The sequence below is a fragment of the Mus caroli genome, unplaced genomic scaffold (genome assembly GCF_978045245.1).
Source record: "Mus caroli unplaced genomic scaffold, Mus_caroli_1 scaffold_15, whole genome shotgun sequence".
Classification (NCBI taxonomy): Eukaryota; Metazoa; Chordata; class Mammalia; order Rodentia; family Muridae; genus Mus; species Mus caroli.
In genome coordinates this window covers 46,562,509-46,584,202 of record NW_028227270.1, presented here as the reverse complement: position 1 = coordinate 46,584,202, position 21,694 = coordinate 46,562,509, and the positions used below count along the sequence as shown (strand labels likewise).

The window sequence follows — 21,694 nt, the reverse complement described above, 5'->3', positions numbered from 1 at the left end:
TATGTGGTAGTTTGAATGATAAATTAGGTTTTGGAGGAAGAATGTCACTGATGGCTTTGAAAATTTAAAGCCTCAAACCATGTTCTGCTCACTCTTTCTACTTGATGTTGAAGATGTATTCTCTCAGCCTCCTGCTCCTCTGCCATGCTTGCCAGTTGCTACTTCATATCTCTACCACAAAGGACTCTTATTGCTCTGTGATGGTAACTCCAAATGCATTCCTCCTGTTTTGAGTTAGCTTAGTCATCGTATCTGATCACAGCAATAGAAAGCTAACTAATCCAACTGTAGTTTCCCCCTTAAAGCCTTAAAGCCTCCTAATAATGAAGGATGTGAGAAAGGTTAAAAAGAAAAGGTAAACCCTGTAAAATTTAGTATTCTGGAAAATAGTAAGAGAGAGTGGCTCAGAAAAGCATCAAGGGGAAGTGAGGTAAGTCATAATGTTAGAGGACTAAAGGGCACTTTACAAAAGCCAAGGAAAGATTTCTAAGTTTGCCCATAAACACTAAAAAACAGACACGGTCAAATTCTTCCACTTTCCACCTCACCTATGTTCCCCTGTTTCTAAAGATAACAGCTTTAGTGACCACCTCACCTCAAAAAGATGGGCTAGCAGTTTCCTTTGTGGAAAAAAAATAAAACAAAATAAAACAAACAGAAAAAGCCACTCAGGTCATATATCTGTTCTAGAAAAATACTAGGTATTGTCTCCCACACACTAGGACACTGAACATCCAATATTTTCAGTTAATAGTAACTTTGGAATCTACAAATATCTTCACTAAATATCACTTCATGCATAGGCTAGGTAATGAAGTAGATCATATTTTAAAGTCATAATTTAAATGTAAGTTAAATATAGGCCCCAATTACATAAAAGTTGAGACATGCTTGGAAAATCTTCTACAGTCCCTAAACAACAAACACCAAGGACTGACAAAGGTAGCCAGAGTGACCAGGCTTCCAGTAGTTGGCCACTGTCCAGCTTAGGGTGCTTCATACATTTTATTTCATTTTCATCTTTGCAAGAGCTATTACAACAGAGATCATAGTCCCATACTGCTGTGCAGGGTTATACCAAGGAAATACATGGCAAAGGAGAAACCCAAACTCTGGAATGTTTGACCAAGGAAGCAGGACTTCTTCAGTGTGCATCCGTGTTGTAGAGTCCCCAACATTAGCCAAAAAGGCTAAAACAACGCAGCTCTCAAATGCCAAACAGCCCTGTATTTAAGTCTTTCAATGTTCTTTGTCATTTTTATTGGCTGACAGAAGAGAGATTTGAAAAGGTCTATAGATACACTCAAAATGGTAAATGTGGGTGATACTCGCCCTAGCCTAATACTACAAGTGCAACATCTTTTTACTGACTCTTTATTAAGTACCTCAAGGATTTTGGAGAAGCTAAAATATCAATCATTCATCAAATAAATGACATAAATTAAAACAACAGACTTTATGTGATAATCATCAGTTTTAAAGAAAAGATGATTAAATTAAATGCTATGTAGGGAATTATGAAATAGTATAAAGTTTCATAGAATCTTGCACATAACTGATCACAGTTCAGGCTACAGAATTGCAATAGATCAATAGAAAAACTGTAAGCATTCAAAATTACTGGCTACAGTGATCATTTCCTGACTTGAATGGTGATGTTTTAATAATTCCTTTATAATTTGCAAAACTCAGAGGTGTTAGTACTACAAGAAAAGACTCAGAGTTTACAGAACCTATAATTGTCAAAGACTATTCAGGAAAACTAGGTCAGTCCTACTTCCATCTTACTGGTATGGGGAGCTCATTAAGGCTATCTGAACTCTGTGAGGCATTGCTTCCTAAGTAATAGAGGAATAAATAAATTAAGGTTATGAAGCGGTCTTATCAGATAATTATATACAACACTTAACAGAGTACCTGGTGTGATGAATGATCATGAGAGAGATTTGAATCATTTTCTAAAGAATCCAGAGAATTTTGCATGCATATATATATATATATGCAAAAGCCCCAAACTATCTACAGATATTTACCTATAAAACACATTATATAGCAGCTATAACTATACCATAAATGGTTTTACTAGATTTTATATCAGTTATAGCCCAGTGGGTAAGAGCCTGTATTGCTCTTGAACCTGGGTTCAAGTTACCACTCATGTCAGCTGACAACTGCTTGTAACTCCAGTTCCAGGAGTTCTAACACTCCTTGCTTCTGAGGGTACCTGCACATACATGGTGTACAAAAGCTCACACAGGAGCTAACACATACATATATAATTTTTTTTTCTAAAATAGAAGCTCACCCTCTGTACTGGCTGGCTTTGTGTGTCAACTTGACACAAGCTGGAGTTTGCACAGACAAAGGAGCCTCCCTTGAGGAAGTTCCTCCATGAGATTCAGCTGTAAGGCATTTTCTCAATTAGTGATCAACGAGGGAGGGCCCATTGTGGATGGTGCCATTCCTGGGCTGGTGGTCCTGAGTTCTATAAGAAAGCAAGCTGAGCAAGCCAGGGGAAGCAAGCCAGTAAGAAACATCCCTTTGTATCAGCTCCTGCTTCCAGACCTGTTTGAATTCTAGTCCTGTCTTCCTTTGGTGATTAATACCAATGCGGAAGTGTAAGCTGAATAAACCCTTTCCTCCCCAACTTGCTTCTTGGTCATGATGTTTGTGCCAGAATAGAAACCCTGACTAAGACAAATTGGTACCAGCATAGTGGAGTATTCCTGTGACAACCTGACCATGTTTTGGGGAGGACTGTGGAAGGACTTTGGAACTTTTTGCTAGAAGAGCCATGGGGATGTTTAGAGCTCTGTGGAATGTTGTGTAGGAGCTTGGAAGATAATGTTAAGAACAGTGCAGAAGATGGAGGCCTGGCTTGTGAAATGTCAGAGGGAAGATTAAAGACTCTTATCAGGGCCATTGCTATTTTGGATTGTGAAGATTCTGTGGTTTTGGTTAGCTGGGGCTGAAGAATCAGCTGTGATTAACAAATACCAGAACTACTAAAGCGAAACTTTTGCATTACTGGGACTATTGATTCTGATTAACTGGAACTAAGAAATTAGTGGTTATTAAGAAGAGACCAGCATCATTGAGGTAAAATATTCTGGGAAGTGTTTTCTGAGAACACAGAGGCTGTGTTCCAGAGGTAGCCAAGGTTGTACCTTTTACTGTGGCTGGACTTGGTAATGTGTAAGAGTCATCCAGGTGGTACTGGTTTTGAAGACATGAAGGGGCCATGAAGAGCAGCTAAGGCTCAGCACTGTGAGGGTCCACAGAAGGCCATTGGTGAAGGTGCAGCCTTCAAGTTGCAATTGACGACCCAGTACTTGAAGGGGTCTTGCAAAGGAGCTGAGGCTTGGCGCCATTAAGAGAGCCTATGAGAGGCTATTGGTGAAGCCTAGTTGCAGTGGAAGACAACAGTGTTTTGGAAATGCCAGTACCATGAGATGACCACCAAGAACAGCAGCAATGGAGTATAGGCAACTGGAGCCTAGAAGACAAGATGTGTGCTACAAAGAACAGAGCTGTAGAAGCCCAGAAGATCATAAGTGGATCCCAGACACCGGACAATTTGATTTTGATTTTGATTGTGACTGCCCTGATATTGTTCCCTCTTGAAGGAAGAAAATATTTTTCTGGAGTCCACAGTTAAGAGACTTTGAATTGTGAAAAGACTTTGAATTTCAAAAGATACTGGATGTTTAAAAGGTATTGAAATTTTAACACGTAAGAATTTGTACAGACTGTGGGACTTTTAAAGTTATTTAAATCTTAGGGTTGAGTAAGAAAGTAAGGGTTGAGGCTTACTAGTAATGTGTTTGTGTGTCAAGTTGACAAGGGGTCAATTTTACTGGCTGGTTTTGTGTGTCAACTTGACACAAGCTGGAGTTAGCATAGACAAAGGAGCCACACTTGAGGAAATTCTTCCATGAGATGCAGATGTAAGTTATTTTCTTAATTAGTGATCAAGGGTGGGTGGTGCCATCCCTAGGCTGGTGGTCTTGAGTTCTATTAGAAAGCAAGTTGAGCAAACCAGGGGAAGCAAGCTAGTAAGTAACATCCCTCCATGTCCTCTGTGTCATCTCCTGCATCCTGACCTGGTTGAGTTCCAGTCCTGACTTCCTTCAGTGATGAACAGCAATGTGGAAGTGTAAGCTGAATAAACACTTTGCTCCCCCAACTTGCTTCTTGGTCATTGTGATGGTTTGTATATCCTTGGACCAGGGAGTGGCACCATCTGGAGGTGTGGCCTTGTTGGAATAGGTGTGACCTGGTTGGAATGGGTGTGTCACTGTGGGTGTGAGTATAAGATCCTCACCCTAGTTGCCTGGAAGTCAGTCTTCCACTAGCAGCCTTTGGATGAAGACGTAGAACTCTCAGCTCTACCTGCACCATGCCTGCCTGGATACTGCCATGTACCCACCTTGATGATAATGGACTGAACCTCTGAATCTTTAAGCCAGCCCCAATTAAGTGTTGTTTTATGAAGATTTGCCTTGGTCATGGTGTCTGTTCACAGCAGTAAAACACTAACTAATACAGAAGTTGGTACCAGGGACTGGGGTATTGCTGTGATGGGCCTGACCATGCTTTTATTTGAAAGAATGTGGATTTTTGGACTTTGGATTTGGAACTCAGTGGAATGCTTTAAATGGGGCTTAATGGGTCATCCTAGTAGGAATATGGAAGACTTTGTTGCTGGGAGTAATTTGAACTGTGTTGACCTGGCCCAAGAGATTCCAAAGGAGAAGAATTTCAGAATGTGGCATAAAGACTGTTTTCTGGTATTTTGATGAAGAATGTGGCTACTTTTTGCCCTTGTCTGAAAAGTCTGCCTGAGGCTAAGGTGAAGAGACTTGGATTAATTGAAGTAATTGCATTGACAAAGGAAGTTTCAAAAAAGCCCAGCAGAGACTTTATTCTCTGGTTAAGTCTCACAAAGAGAAATTTGAACAAGCATAGCAAGCTTAGAGAGGCCAAATATAAAATATATGGTCGAGTATTAAAGGCATACTAGGAAGTGAAATGGAGCAAAATCCTGTGTTCTAGGAAATAACAGATTAAGGGAGTGGGACCTTGGGGCAAGATCCTACCCAGCTGAATTTAGATCCAGGTTTGGTGGTACACACCTTTAATCCCATGAGACAGGCATGCTGATCTCTGCATTCAAGGTCAATCTACAGAGCAAGAACCTGGATAGCCAAGCTTAGTCAGTGAAGGATTTAGAAAACATAAAGCCGGGCTGGCCAGATGGCTCAGTGGTTAAGAGCGCCGACTGCTTTTCTGAAGGTCCCGAGTTCAAATCCCAGCAACCACATGGTGGCTCACAACCATCCGTAACAAAATCTGATGCCCTCTTCTGGAGTATCTGAGGACAGCTACAGTGTACATATAATAAATAAATAGATCTTTAAAAAAAAAAAGAAAAGAAAACATAAAGCCAGTGATAATGTAAAGTGGTAATGTACAAGAGGATCATGTTCTAGTTCCTGTAAGTAGCAACTTCAGCCATGTGGCTCTGGCTCTAGAGTTAAGAATGAAAGGAACTACTGGGACAAATGATGCTGGTTAGCTGGAGCTAAGACATTAGCAATGATTAAGACCAGAGTTGAAATCTGGGAGTTGTTTTCTGGGAGCACAAAGAAGCTGTGTACCTCGTGCTGCAGCTGGACTTGGTAATGTGAAAGAGTCACCCAGGTGGTACTGGTTTTGAAGGTGTCATGAATGAAGAACAGCTGAGGCTTGGCACTGTGAGAGGTCATAGAAGGCCATTGGAGAAGGTGTTGCCTTAGCTGTAGTTGATGGCCCAGGACTGAAGGGGTCAGGCAAAGGATTTGATGCTTTGCACCATGAAGAGAGCCTATGAGAGGCTATTGGTGAAGCCTAGTTGTTGGAGTGAAACACCCCAGTGTATTGGAGATAACAGTACCATGGGATGATCACCAAGAACAGCAGCCGTAGTGGAGTGGATCAACCTGAGCTTAGAGTGCTACAGAGGGCAGGGCTGTAGAAGTGATGCCAGCCCTTAGGAGGAGTCCAAAAGATCAAGTGGAATCCCAGACACTGAAACAAGAAGCTGTAACATTGAAATTGCCTTGGAGACTCAAAGCTATTAAAGATGCCAGAGCCATGGGATACATGCGGAGGAAAGCTGCTAACAGAGGGTGAAACCAGCCCAGGAGAAAGCAATTTGTTGCAGTCAACAAAGATGAAAAAGGAGTGGCGGTCTGAAGACCGCTTTGACATCAGCCATGGAGATGCAGAGTTTGGAGTTTGCCCAGCTGGTTTCCTGCCTTGCTTTGGGGATTACAGTTAATTAGTTGGATGAATCTCAACTTTGGACTTTTAACATTGTTGAGAGTGCTATAGACTATGAGGACTTTGAAGGTTGGACTAAATGCATTTTGCATTATGCTATGTTTAAGTATGGCCCCCATAGACTCATGTTTTTGAACAAGTCTATGTTCAAGTGGAATGTGATGGTTTGTATATCCTTGGACCAGGGAGTGGCACCATCTGGAGGTGTGGCCTTGTTGGAATAGGTGTGACCTGGTTGGAATGGGTGTGTCACTGTGGGTGTGAGTATAAGATCCTCACCCTAGTTGCCTGGAAGTCAGTCTTCCACTAGCAGCCTTTGGATGAAGATGTAGAACTCTCAGCTCTACCTGCACCATGCCTGCCTGGATACTGCCATGTACCCACCTTGATGATAATGGACTGAACCTCTGAATCTTTAAGCCAGCCCCAATTAAGTGTTGTTTTATTAAGATTTGCCTTGGTCATGGTGTCTGTTCACAGCAGTAAAACCCTAACTAATACAGTCATGATGTTTGTGTGGGAATAGAAACCCTGACTAAGACACCCTCTCTTCCAACACAAAAATAGTATGGTATCCAATAATTTTTGTGAGTTTTCCCATTTCAATCAGCTATCAAAGCAAATAAACAAGCAACTATGTGGCTGTTTAAATGATAAGTGCCTCCTGTGGACTTAAATCAATTGGTGGTGCTGTTTAGAGAGTTTTAGAGAAAGTATGCCCCTGAAGGCTGAGTCCTTAAGTGTATGTGTGCTTGCTGCTTTCCCTCTGTGCCCAACCCACAGATACCTTCCTTGTTGAGCAATGAGGATAAAAGGTTTTCTTGGATTCTTAACTGACTGACCTTAGTGGCTGTGGCAGCTTCACCAACATGTGGTCTGGAAGGCTGACTGCTCCCCAAACTTGCTGCTTTTTTCTTAGAAACAAAAAATATTAATTTCAGTGGAAGAGCATGTCATAACATTGTGCAAATTATACTACTACAAACACTTTATCAAACAGCAGTCAAGTTAATGCATTACACACACATGGATTATCATACTACCACACACAGTTTATCAAATAAGAGTCAGGTTAATACACTAAACATACACATTCACACAAAGGAAAATAACACTTGTAATTTTCATAATGTTGCCTGAAGAGTAGCATAGAAATAATATATAAATAGTGAAAAGCAAGTTTCACAAAAGTCCTCACCTGAGAAGCCATCATTTTGAAACATTAAGCCCTTCCAAAAATGTCGCTCCGTCTGCAGTGGCTGCCTCCTTTCTTGTGGTTCAACAGAGCGTGTGTAATGAGTGACACAACCGCTACAGAGATAACTTAGCAATAGATCTCAAAGACACAATTATACTAAGAAAATGTTGTCTTAGAGAAATAAAAGCAAGTACCTTTTTTTTGTTTGTTGTTATTGTTGTTGTTTTGTTTTGTTTTGTTTTTGAGACAGGACTTCTCCGTGTAGCCCTGCCTGTCCTGGAACTCACTTTGTAGACCAGGCTGGCCTCGAACTCAGAAATCCGCCTGCCTATACCTCCTGAGTGCTGGGATTACAGGTGCATGCCACCACGCCGGGCTAGCAAGTACCTTTTTATTCAAATGTAAACTACTATGACATAAAAAAATTGAAAACTGTATATGCAGTTCTTGGGAATATTGAGTACTTACAATATTCCAGGCAGTTCTTCTACAAAAAGAAAAGAATTGTACTCTTCCAATAATAAAATCTAGGAAAAGGTTATTGTGAGTGTGTGCTGTGTTTTAAGGACCAAATGCAAAAGCTTTAAGTCTTAACATCAGCTGACAAATCTGTTACTATCGTTATCTCCATTTTAGAGCTGAAGAGGCTGAAGTACAAGGTGCATAGCTTATCTGTGGTCAAACCTACTAAGTGCAGGATGTTAGCTTTAAACTTTCTCCTCTATGCTCCCACGAAACAGTTATATTATGACATCTGACAGGATAAAAATAACATGTTATTAAAACTATATCCTAAAATTGAAACACATTGTTTGTATTTCACACTAAGAATAGTCAGATTATGAAAAAAGTATCTATCTATGTATTCATTACTGCTGACCTTTAGATAGGGAAATTTTCCAAGGCCCACATAACATCCTTGTGCAGGTTAAACAAGGGACCTAGTACCTGAGCTATATTTTCAGTTTAAAGGATTTGAGAAGAATATTTCTTTGCTTTTTTGTAGGTTCTTATAAGACTATTTTATTTGTGAAAAAGAAAATAAAGGAGGTAAGAAGGAAAAATAAAGTGTACAGTTGCTGTCCTAGAATGGCCTTACTATCTGGTGTCCTTTGAGTATCTGTGTTCCCCAGCAGCAACATGTATATTCTACACCTCACAATGTAAATACAAAGACTGTTCTCCATAGACTTTCATAGTATAGTTGTCACCACTCTGTAATTTCTTTCTTTACCTCCTTCTTCTTCTTTTTCCTCATTATACTCTACCACTTAAAGTCACATAGCATCATGGACCCCTCTGGTGCAGCCAGAGCCCTTTTCCCTTGCAGATGGAAAGTGAAGGAGAGAAGCCGAGTCAGAGTACAGGGACAAATGGTTTTTGCTCTAACTCCACTAAAACTGAGAAAATTGAATATTCATGGGCTACCAAGACACTGATTAGAAGATATAGCATACAATAATCTACATATGGGCAGTAAACATTATATTGTATAACAAGTTAATTTGGTTTTGCACCAAACATTGTATTGTATAACAAGATAATTTGGTTTTGCTTAAATTTAACACTCAGAAGAATCCAGATTAATATTATTTAACTTCTTTAAAATGCCTGCTATAAAAGTTTGAACTGAAATATTCTTTGCCTTTGGGATAAATATTGTCATAGGAAGCAGAAAATTCAATGTTTATGTCTGTGTCCTCACAAGATGACATCTAGGTATCCACTAGTTGAGCACTCTCAGAGTACTTCAGGAAGGTAACTATGGTGGAGTTATCTTTAGAAAACATCATCTAGGAAAAATTGAGGAGAGCCCTTGTATTGTTTGCAAAATAAATACATAGTCTCTTCCTACACACTCTCACTACAATCAATAAAGGGAAGAAAACGCTGAGATAAGTATGTTAGGAACAAAGATATATGAATAAAACACTATTTACGTATATCTTGACAATAATAAAAAGCTAAGACAAGACAAAATAAAACATAGCATGATTCTCCATACAGTGTTTTGAGACTATGTGTCTTGTGTCCCAGTCAGAAGCCATCTAGGAAAGGATAAAGGCATGCAGTTGAATTATCTGGAGATGACCCACTGTTTTGCATGTCTATAAGGGTAAGCTCTGAATTTCAGTGCCTTCAGAGAGTTCATCCAAGGATTCCTTCTTACTGCTGATATGACTTTCCTGTCACTATTACATAGCCTAATGATTCTTGGGCATCACCCCACCCTATTGAGCAAATTTCCTGCTGGTGAACATAAATATGAACATTCATGAATTAATGCTGTTTAGATGAACTAATGACTTTATATAATTCCTGATTTGATTCAAATATTTTTAGGAATAAAGTTTTAGGAGATGGTTTTAGTCCTTTTGCCAGAAAGGTGTAATAAGGAGATGCCCACTCCTCATAGAATAGCAAGTAAAGGCTGAATAATAAGAAATACAATGAGCTTTCACTATTACACTAAAACGAGAAATAGGCTTGGGACAAATTTGCGATCAAAGAAAAACATTCATTCTAAGTCAGGTCCAAGAATGAAGCCACAGATGTGTACACCGATAAAGCGAGGCCATGCAAAGCTCATGCTTTAAAGTTATCATTAGCTTATAGAATGAAGTACTGCTTTGAACCTAACTATAAACATTCTTCTCTAACTCCACTTTTTTTTAATTGGATATTTTCTTCATTTACATTTCAAATGCTATCCCAAAAGTCCCCCATACCTTCCCCCCCCCGTCCCGTTCCCCCCCCCCCTGCCATGCTCCCCTACCCACTCACTCCCACTTCTTGGCCCTGGCGTTCCCCTGTATTGGGGCATATAAAGTTTGCAAGACCAAGGGGCCACTCTTCCCAATGATGGTCGACTAGGCCATCTTCTGCTATATATGCAGCTAGAGACACGAGCTCTGGGGGGTACTGGTTAGTTCATATTGTTGTTCCACCTATAGGGTTGCAGACTCTTTCAGCTCTTGGGTACTTTCTCCAGCTCCTACATTGGGGGCCCTGTGTTCCATCCTATAGATGACTGTGAGCATCCATTTCTGTATTTGCCAAGCACTGGCAAAGCAACACAGGAGAAAGCTATATCAGGGTCCTTTCAGCAAAATCTTGCTGGCATATGCAATAGTATCTGCATCTAACTCCACTTTTGTGTAACATTTTATCTATGAGGTAATTTTCTAAAGAACTTTTGTCTAAGAAGGTATAAGGGCTCTCCTGAAGACACCATATCCTGAGCCATCCCAGATCTGCTGCACTCAGAGCAGTTGGTAAGAACAACAACCTCCCTCCGAGCTGCCACAGGGAGTCCAATGACTCTGGACCCATCACCCCTCAAGACCCTGCCACGAAGAATACTACTCCCTTTCTCCTGGGGCAGACTGCTAGCCAGTCTGCTCCCCTTGAAAGCACCATACCCTGAGCCATCCCAGAAGATCTGCTGCACTCAGAATTAAGAACCTTCCCCCTACACTGGAATCTCACAGCTGCTGCTGGGAGCCCAGTGGACTCAGGACCTATCACTCCTCAAAACCCCTGCCTCTGGAATACTGCTCCCCTTCTGCTGGGGCAGTCTGTTCCCCTGAAGATACCATATCCTGAGGCATCCCAGAAGATCTGCTGCACTCAGAGAAGTCATACAACTGACACCACAGCCTGAGGCATCCCAGGAGATCTGCTGCACAAAAGGCAACTGTGCAACTATGCAGCTTTGCTTGAAGGCAGCCCAGGAGCTCCTCTGTACACTGGGAAACTCTAACCAAACAAGTGAATGACCTGTATGACAATAACCTCAAGTCTCATAAGAAAGTAACTGAAGAAGATCTCAGAAAGTGGAGAGATCTTCCATGATCATGGATTGGCAGAATTAACATAGTAAAAATTTCCATCCTACCAAAGGCAATCTACAGATTCAGTGTATCTTCATCAAAATCCCAACACAATTCTTCAAAGATATGGAAAGAACAATTCTCAAATTCTGGAAAGGCAAAAAAACCAGAATAGCCAAAACAATTCTTAACAATAAAAGAACAGCTAGGGGAATAACCATCCCTGACCTCCAGCTTTATTACAGAGCAATAGTGATAAAAACTGCATGGTACAGAGACAGACACATTGATCAACAAAGTAGAATTGAAGACCCAGAAATAAAACCACACACTTACGGACTCTTGATCTTTGATAAAGACACCAAAAATATAAAATGGAGAAAAAGAAAGCATCGTCAATAAATGGTGCTGGTCTAGATGGTTTCCTGTCTTGCTTTGGGAACTACAATTAAGTAATTGAATGAATCTCAGAAGAGACTTTGTACTTAACATTGTTGAGACTGCTATAGATTATGGGAACTTTGGAAGTTGGACTAAATGTATTTTACATTATGAGTCCCCACTGACTCATATATTTGAACAAGCTTATGGGGGGGGGCAGGGAGTGGAATGTGATGGTTTGAATATGCTCAGTCCAAGGAGTGGCAGGATTAGAAGGTGTGGCCCTGTTGGAGGAAGTGTGTCACTGTGAGTGTGGGTTATAAGGCTCTCCTTCTAGCTTCCTGGAAATCAGTATTCTGCTGGCAGTCTTCAGATGAAGATGTAGAACTCTCAACTCCTCTTGCACCATGCCTTCCTGGATGCTGTCATGTTCCTGCCTTGATGATAATGGACTGAACTTCTTAACCTGTAAGCCAACCCCAATTAAATGTTGTTTTTTTAAGAAAAAAAATGGTGCTGGTCTAACTGTCTGTCTATATGCAGAAAAGAGAAAATAGACCCATATGTGTCACCTTGAAAAAAGGTGAAGACTAACATCTTGGCCTTGGATCAAGAACCTCAACATAAAATCAGATACACTGAATGTAATGGAAGAGAAAGTGGGAAAGAGCCTTGAACTCATTGGTACAGGGGGAAATTTTCTAAACAGAAATCCAATGGCTCATGCTCTGAGATTAAGAATTGATAAATGAGACCTCATGAAACTGGAAAGCTTCTGTAAGACAAAGGACATCGTCAATAGGATAAATTGGCAAGCTACAGACTGGGAAAAAATTTTTCACTAACCCAACATTTGGTAGAGGGCTAATATCCAAAATATATAAAGAACTGAAGAAGCTAACCACCAAAAAACCAAACAACCCAAACAAAAAATGGGGTATAGAATGAAGCCAAGAATTCATAACAGGAATCTCGAATGGCCTGAGAAGCACCTAAAGAAATGTTCAAAGTCCTTAGTGACCAGAGAAATGCAAATCAAAAGGACCCTGAGATTCAACCTTACACCAATCAGAATGGCTAAGATCAAAACCTCAGGTGACAACACAGGTTAGCGAGGATGTGGAGGAAGAGGAACACTTCTCTATTGCTGGTGGGAAATCAATCTGGAGGTTTCTCAGAAAACTGGATATAGATCTACATGAAGACCCAGCAATACCACTCTTGGGAATATACTCAAAAGTTGCCCAACCATGACACAGGGGCATGGGTTCCACTATGTTCATAGTGGCCTTGCTTGTGATAGAAGCTGAAGACAACCCAGATGTCCCATGACAGAAGAATGGATACAGAAAATGTGGTTCATTTACACAATGGAATACTACTTAGCTATTAAGAACGAGGACATCCTGAGTTTTGCAGGCAAATGAATGGAACAGGAAAATATCATCTTGAGTGAGGTAACTCAGACCCAAAAGGGCATGCATGGTATGTACTCACTAATAAGTGGATATTAGCCAAAAAAAAAAAAAAAAAAAAAGGAAAAAAAGAAGAGAAAGAAAAAAAGAACAAGAAAAGAAAGGAAGAAAGAAAGAAAAGAAGGAAAGAAAGAAAGGAAGGAAGGAAGGAAGGAAGAAAGAAAGAAAGAAAAAAAGAAAAAAAGAGAGAAAGAAAGAAAGAGAGAGAGAAAGAAAGAAAAGTACAAAATACCCAAGATACAGTCCACAGAACTCAGAAAGGTCAACAAGCTGAAGTGCCCAAGTGAGGATGCCTCAGTCCAACTTGGGAGGGAGTAGAAAGCAATCACAAGGGGGGAAAGAAGGAGGAACCTTCGAGGGAAAGTGGACTAGGGGTGGGGCGGAGGCAGGCAGGGGGAAGAGGGGAACCTGATCTGGTATTGGGTGAGGGAAAAGGACTGAAGCCCTGAGGGCCAGCAGAAAGAATGGAAACAGTCAATCTCTGGAGGTAGGAGGTTGGGTGGGGTGGGTGGTGGGTGGGAGGGGGCTCCAGAATGTAGCAGAGACCTGGGAGTTGAGAGTCTCTTAAGTACTCAAAGGGAGGGACCTTAGATGAAATGCCCTACAGAGGGTAGAGTGAACTCTGGGTCAGAGGCATGTAAGAGTACATAATTTAAGATTACAGCTATGCTGTAGCTTAGCTTGTAAAAGTTTAAATCCAAGGCAAGTAAGGTTGTTACATTGTTCCTTAAAGACAGAGTATACAATAGAGTAGTAGTAGCAGCAGCAGCAGCAGCAGCAGCAGCAGCAGCAGCAGCAGTAGTAGTAGTAGTAGTAGTCTTTAGTGGTAAGTGACCTCAAAGTGTTCTCTGGTTACCAAGTGTCCAGCAAAAGTTCCAGTCTCTTAGAATGTAAGAAATATTTTCATTATACTTAAATTATGTACTCTTCCATGCCTCTGATTCAGAGCCCATCTCCAGCAGAAAGACATAGCATCAAGTGAGGGATGGGGTTGCCACTCTGACCCACAATTGTTCCCATCTGAAAGAATTGCATGGATGAAAATGGAGAGGAGCCTGAAGAAAAAAGGTCCAGAGAGAGATCCAAAGTGGGATTCAGCTCAAGGGGAGGTCCCAAGATCTGACACTATTACTGAGGCTATGGAGCACTCACATAAAGGGACCTATCATGACTGCCCTCCAAAAGACCCAACAAGCAGCTGAAAGAGTCAGATGACCAATGGACAGAAGCTGCTGACCCCTGTGGTTGAATTAGGGAAAGGCTGGAAGAAGCTGAGGATGAGGGCAACACTGTAAGAGGATCAGCAGTCTCAATTAACCTGGACCCAAGAGATTGCTCAAACACTGGACCACCAACCGGCAGAAAACACCAGCTGATATGAGGCCCCCAACACATATGCAGCAGAGGACTGCTGGCTTTGGGTTCAGTCAGAGAATATGAACCTAACCCTCAAGAAACTAGAGGCCCCACAGAGTTTAGAGGTGTGGGAGAGTGGGGTGGAGTTGGGTGGGTGGTGGGGACATCTTCATGGAGACAGGGGTGCAGGGAGGAGGTATGGGATGTGGAATAGTCAGAGGGCAGACTGGGAAGGGAATAAAATCTGGAGTGTAAAATTAATTAATTAATTAATTAATTAATTAATTAAATTTAAAAAAAACATTAAAAAATGGTATGAGAAGGCCAGGGAGAAGGAACAAAGTGTGGCATCTGAGGCTCAGCCCCACCCACCCACCAAATGAATATATGTAATGTCTCTGTGTGTGTGTGTGTGTGTTACTTGTGTAAAAGACTTTTTTCTTTTCTGATCTTTTCTCTCTAATTCATGAAGAGTTCATGAGTTCCAAGCCTCTTGCCTTGTCAGCTAGAAGACCTTGAGCCAGAGAGAAAAGAAACCAGTGCTTATTAGCACAAAATAATAAGATAATAAGGCCAGAGATCATCAGTCTTTGAACTTCTGATGTTGTGTCTCACTTCAGCCCATTCCCTAAAGGCTGGGCAGGCACCTGTCATGTCCTACACCAAGATTTTGATCTACGCATATAACAACATGGCCAGAACAATGTTTACATGACGCATACTGTATTATGCATATAACACAGGAATCAATATCTACACTGCTGAAGCACTCCATGCCATATTTCCAACTTCCCATTAATCTATAATTATTCTGAAATAAAAACATTTTAGATGTGTGAAGGAAAGACATGGAACATATAATAAAGGTATGAGCCAAGTATCTAAGAGCAAACGGCATGGGTCTGTAACGAAAACTAAAGCAAGTAGAATTAAGAACGGATTAGAAAAGACTTGGAAATATGGCAGCAGAAAATATCTCAAAAGACCCCACAGAGCTAAAAAAAAAAGGGTAAGAGGAAAGTACAAGGAGCACCCATGGCATTAGTGAGGGAAGGGGAAGAAGCATCCATGGGCATTAACTAGTGGGGCAAAGTCAACCTGCTAGTTCACATGTATCTGCCAACTTCCAAAAAAGGATGGGAGGCATAGAAACAAGGAGTTTAAAGAAAACATGTCCCACTATAAACAGAACAACCTGAGACTTTTAATCCCATGAGGGATTAAATATTGTGACAATGAAGTATAAGGAAAATATTTCTTACATTCTAAGAGACTGGAACTTTTGCTGGACACCTGGTAACCAGAGATCACTTTGAGGTCACTTACCACTAAAGACTAACTACTACTACTACTACTGCTACTCTACTGCATACTCTGTCTTTAAGGAACAATGTAACAACCTTACTTGCCTTGGATTTAAAGGGAATTAACTTTTACAAGCTAAGCTACAGCATAGCTGTAATCTTAAATTATGTACTCTTCCATGCCCCTGGCCCAGAGTAATTCATGTATGCCAATTAATTGCTGAAAGCAGCAAGTATAGAGGCTGAAAGCAACCATGTAAACCCCACCATAAATACTGAACATCTGTGGACAATGGCTAGTCAACAATGATGCTTATAGAACTGTACTTTGTCTGGATCAGTTGGAAGCAGTTGGAGCCATTGACTCAATCCTGTGGGAAACTCTATTAAAGATTTCTGTGAAGTATTCCATCCCTTCCCATCATGAGATACTTTTTGTGTGTTCAATAAATTATGTTCTCTTCAATGCCCCTGACTCAGAGGTATGCAAGGCCCTTTGTTAGCGACAGAGACACATGGACAGAACACCTTTAGGCAGGTAATGATTCAGACTCAAACAACAGAGAGAACAGGGAAGGCATAGGGGTCATGGAGAAGAAAATTCAAATCTGGACTGCTTTTGCTTAAATGACACTAAATAGAAGTTCTTTTCTTTTCTTTCTTTCCTTTTCTTTTTTCTTAATGAGACATTAACACATTATTGGTGACTTTAAGTTAATCACTATTGCAGTGAATGCATTAAGAGTATACAATAAAAGAACAAGCAGGTTTTAAGTTTATATTCTCCCAGATACCCAGTGATGGTGCCATCTGCCTCATGCAAGGAAGTTGGTGAAATCCCAGCTTCCAATCCAACAATTCTCTTTTTCATCTCCACATTGAGACTATGAGTGTGTGAGGACACTGGTCTACCTGACCACTTAAGCCACAGTAAACTGTCCCAGAGTCTTCAAGTGGGGAGATGCAATGACCAACAAGTCACTGACTGGATGCTCTACCTGACAGTTTTGAGTACACAAACTTTTGTATCTGATTGATTATTGAAACTTTCAAAGGTTTAACTTGGAAACTAGCATGTTCGAATCACTGCTCAAAATGGTGTTGAAACTATCTGAACAAATTGTCACACACTATCTGAATATTCTCAAAGGTAAATCAAATGCTTATCTTCCTAACATACAAGTAAACAATTGAAACTGCCAAAGTAACTCAAATTCCTATCTGGATAAACATAGGAGCAAATAATATTAGTTTTAGTGAAAATAACCAGACAGGAGTAGGGTGGGATGGGGAAGGTAGACAAAGGTATTCTGTGGTGTGAAGGCAGTAGAAAAATGGCTGGCCAATTATGTCAACAATGGAAAAATTTCAGATTACTACTGAATTTTATTGTCCTGAAGTCATGTATTTCTTGTTTTATTACTCTAAGAATTAATATATACCTTAAAATCAATATGACACAATGTTGCTCATACTTTCCAATATTATTTTCTTATTTGCTTTTAACCTGTGCATCTTAATTAATACCACATTAGATTTGGTGGACCATGATTTGTAAGGTCTTGCTAAGATATGTAGGCTTTGGAGTATTTGCTAAATCAGTTCCATACTAATAGTTGCTTCATTAAGTAAAAAGAAGTATTGTATTACCACATGAAAGCATATTATTTGAAAACATTATCCAGGAAAGAGATGTCTTTTTAAAGGGCAGACAGATTCCTCAGCAACAGTAATTATAGTGCTGTAATTATTCTAACAATGTTTCTACTGTTTTCTTCTCCTTCTCCTCCTCCTTCTTCTCCTCCTCCCACTCCTCTTCCTCCTCCCCCTCCTCCTCCTCCTCCTCCTCCTCCCCCTCTCTCTCCCCCTCCTTCTCATCCTCCTTCTCCTTCTTTGCCAAAGAAGCTCCAGTGTCATCTTCTGGCTTTGAGCTGCCAAGGAGTCTTGGAGATGCTACCCTCTCCTGGCTGTCCCTGTACTCTGACTCAGCTTCCCTCCTTCACTTCAAATCTGGCTGTACCATAGAAGTCCATGATGCTATATGACTTTGAGTGTTAAGAGTATAAGGAAATAAAAGAAGAAGAAGAAGAAGAAGAAGAAGAAGAAGAAGGAGGAGGAGGAGGAGGAGGAGGAGGAGGAGGAGGAGAAGGAGGAGGAGGAGGAGGAGGTACAAAAACAAATTACAGTACAGTGACAACCATAATATGAAAGTCTATGGAGTATTATCTTTATATTTTGATGTAGAATTACTTTTTTAAATTTAAAAAATTGTGAATTTTGTACATGAACACTGTATCTGCATAATTTCCCCCTTTTCTTCTCCTCTTATGTCTCTCATATTAAATTGATGACCTCTTCTTTATATATGTATGTATATACTTATATACATACATATATACTTACATGCATACATACATACTTACATATGGACACACAATGATGACTATTCTTGGTTGTCACCTTGACTACATTTAGATTTAAAATGTCCAAAAATGCAAGGCATATCTATGAGGAAATTTTGTTTAATTTGAAGTAGATAGATTACTTCTAATCTGGATCTTTGAGGCAGGAGGACACACTCCTTTAATCTGGATCTTGAAGCAGAAAGATGTATCTTTAATTTGAGCCACAACCTCTGCTAGAAGCCTATGTTAGGACACGAAGGAAGGAAGCTTTTGCTCTTTGCTTGCTTTCCTTTAACCAGCTAGCAAGTCCATTCCTTCACTGGCATTACAGCCTACTTCTTTGGAATTTTAGCATCTACTGTAGACCAGCCAAGACATCCAATTCATGGACAGAGCAACTTCTGGATTCTTGGACTTTTTGTTCACAATCACTGTTTGATTAGTTGGACTACAGCTTGAAAGTCATTCTAATAAATCCTCTTTATATATTCATTCTATAAGTTCTGTTACACTAGAAAACCCTGATTAATACATAAACTTACATGCTTATATACATTTATACATGTCTGTATACATTTATACATTTATATATATACACATACAAATACACACACACACACAACCACACACACACACAACCACACACACACACACACACACAACCACACACACACACACACACACACACAAATCTATAACCTGTTAAGTCAATTTAGTGTGGAGTTGTACACCGGTTCAGCTCTGACCACTTACAACTAGGTAATCTATCAGTCAGTTCATCCCTGGAGAAGAGTGATTGCTTCTCTCTCCCCCTTTTAGAGAGTATTAATTGTCCATAGTTCATCATCTAGGGGTGGGGCCTTGTTAGGATTCCCCCATCAACATTGGGATATGTCTTAGTTAGGCTTTCTTTCCTATTTTAAAATACCATGGCCAAAAGCAACTTGGGAAGAAAAGGGTTTATTTTCATTTACAACTCTCAGTTCATACTCCTTCACTGAGGGAAGTCCAGGTAGGAGCTCACAATAGGAACCTGGAAACAGAACATGGAAAATGCTACATACCAGTTTGCTTTCTTACAAACTCAGGCCCAGCTGTTCAGGGTTGGTACCACTGACAGTGAGATGGGCCCTTCTATATCAACCATTAATCAAGAAGTCATTCAGATTTGCCTATAAGTCAATCTTATAAAGGAAATTTCACAATGGAGAGACTTACCAAATTACTTTAGCCTCTTAAGTTGATATAAAGCTAACAAGAACAGCTTGACAACTAATGTGATTTTTCAGGTCTTATTTGGGAGAATATTTTTAAGATTTCATGAGTGCAACCTTGTCTTTCATGTGTTGAAAACACTACCCTGAAACAGATGTCCCATCCTGGTCCTCTGGTTCTCACAATCTTTTTAGCGCTTTTTCTGTGATAGTCCCTGAGTCTTAATTGTGAAGGCTGTGTTGTCTATGTATCAGTTGGGGTTGGGCACCCCACGATCAGCGGTCTCTACATTTTAACTAGCTGTGGCTTTCTATAATAAAAATGAAGTTCCTCCCTGAATTTCATTTCATACATGTTGTATACAGAGTAAAATTCCATTAGAAAGTGAAATTTTAGCAGGATCTGAATACTCCCTGCCAGAAAGGCTTACAATGGAGAAGACAAAACTTAAGAACACACACGCAAGGAATGGAATCAAAAGACAGTATACTCATATCTATTGTCAATCTCCAAGTGTCAATAATGGTCTACTTAATCTTGAGTGAAAACAAAGGAGAAACTAAAAAAACACCAGAGAAAGGAAGTTAGAAAAATTTATCCTAAAGATAAAAAGACTGAATATCTTTTAACATAATAACAGCACAAGAAGAAAGAATAAGTGTCCTGTTAACATGATGGTATTGCCACCATAGCCTGACATAGAAAGATAACAGGGAGACTACAGGGGAAACAAGACTTAAGCAAGTCACAAAAAAGTAAAACATAACATTTAAACTTGTATTTTAAGTTGCAAAAAGCATAATTTAGAAACAGAAATATAAGGACAAATTTCAGAACCACTCACAATGCAATGCACCTATCAACTGGAAAAAAAAAAAAAAAGGATGAACTGGAGGCAGATGATTAACACATGAAATCTCAGTATTATGTGAATGGAGGCAAAAGCAGGATCTGCCTGCACTATCTAGGGAGGTTACAGACAGCCTGGGGCAGCTTGCTTCAAGATAAGCAAGAAAATAGAGGTGTGGATATACAGCTCAGTGGTAGAGTGCTTATTAAACTGTGTAAATTTCTGGGTTCAATTCCTAGCACCACTGGGGAAAGAGGAGCTAAAGTATGTACAACAAAGAGACACTTTTTAAAGTAGACATGCCAGAAAAAAATGTATTTAAAAATCACAAAGTGGGTATATTTAAGAATGTTTAGGGGGCTGGAGAGATGGCTCAGTGGTTAAGAGCACCGACTGCTCTTCCCAAGGTCTTGAGTTCAAATCCCAGCAACCACATGGTGGCTCACAACCATCCGTAATGAGATCTGACGCCCTCTTCTGGTGCATCTGAAGACAACTACAGTGTACTTAGATATAATAATAAATAAATCTTTAAAAAAAATAAAGAATTCAAAGACTTAATAAAAAAATCTTTGAAAAAAAGAATGTTTAAACTTTGAAGGCAAAATTAAGACATTGCTACAAGGACTAAGACAACAACAACAAACTAAGTTGCCTAATATACCAGAATTAAGCTGCATCAGTCATCTTCTCTGCAGTGCAAAAGGCCTACATAGCAATAGGTGCAAAACTTTGAGGGAAAATACAAACAAATGTCCATAGTAATTTTTTTTTTGTTGCTTCACTTGGTTTGGGGGAAGTTAAATATGAAAGCATGCCTACATTCACACAACTCTGCTTCCTCCCTGAAAAAAAAATTATACTAAAATATACAGCCTACCCTATGAATAAATACATACAAATTTAAAACTGAACATGAACGTGGGTGGGTGCTAGAGATATAGGTCAGTCAGTAAAACTTTTGCTTTTGAGCATTAGGTATGGTGGTATGCTTAGGTCACTGCTGAGGAATGACATTAAAAGTTGACTTCTGGCCTTCAGATGCACACAGGTACATAAGCACCTGCATACACCCACACTTTTGTACACTCACAGGAACATGCATGTGCACATAAAGATACACACAACCCCCCAAAAATTTGGGGATTCTGAATAAAAAAAAATGGGTATTGGGCACTAGTGTCCAGGAAAGCCAAATGAGACTGATTTTGGCACATCTCTAACACTTTGTGCCTCATCTGATAGTGGAGCATGCATGAGCTTTTAAGCCATAATGAATGATCCACAGTCAGCATGGACTCTTGAGATGACTTATAACCATAAAACAATGTTTAGGAGTCCATTCCAGGATCT

The 21,694-nt window shown here is 40.0% G+C and overlaps 1 protein-coding gene across 4 annotated transcripts in view; it reads right to left on the bottom strand.

Annotated features, from left to right (window-relative positions):
* Cast (calpastatin) overlaps positions 1-21,694 on the bottom strand; it is a 114,870-nt gene that overhangs the window by 80,584 nt on the left and 12,592 nt on the right. For all 4 annotated transcript variants that reach the window (XM_029485008.2, XM_029485007.2, XM_029485011.2 and 1 more), the window contains exon 3: positions 7,167-7,238. In XM_029485008.2, coding sequence (XP_029340868.1) covers positions 7,167-7,238 — 72 coding nt within the window. The remainder of the gene's footprint in view (positions 1-7,166; positions 7,239-21,694) is intronic.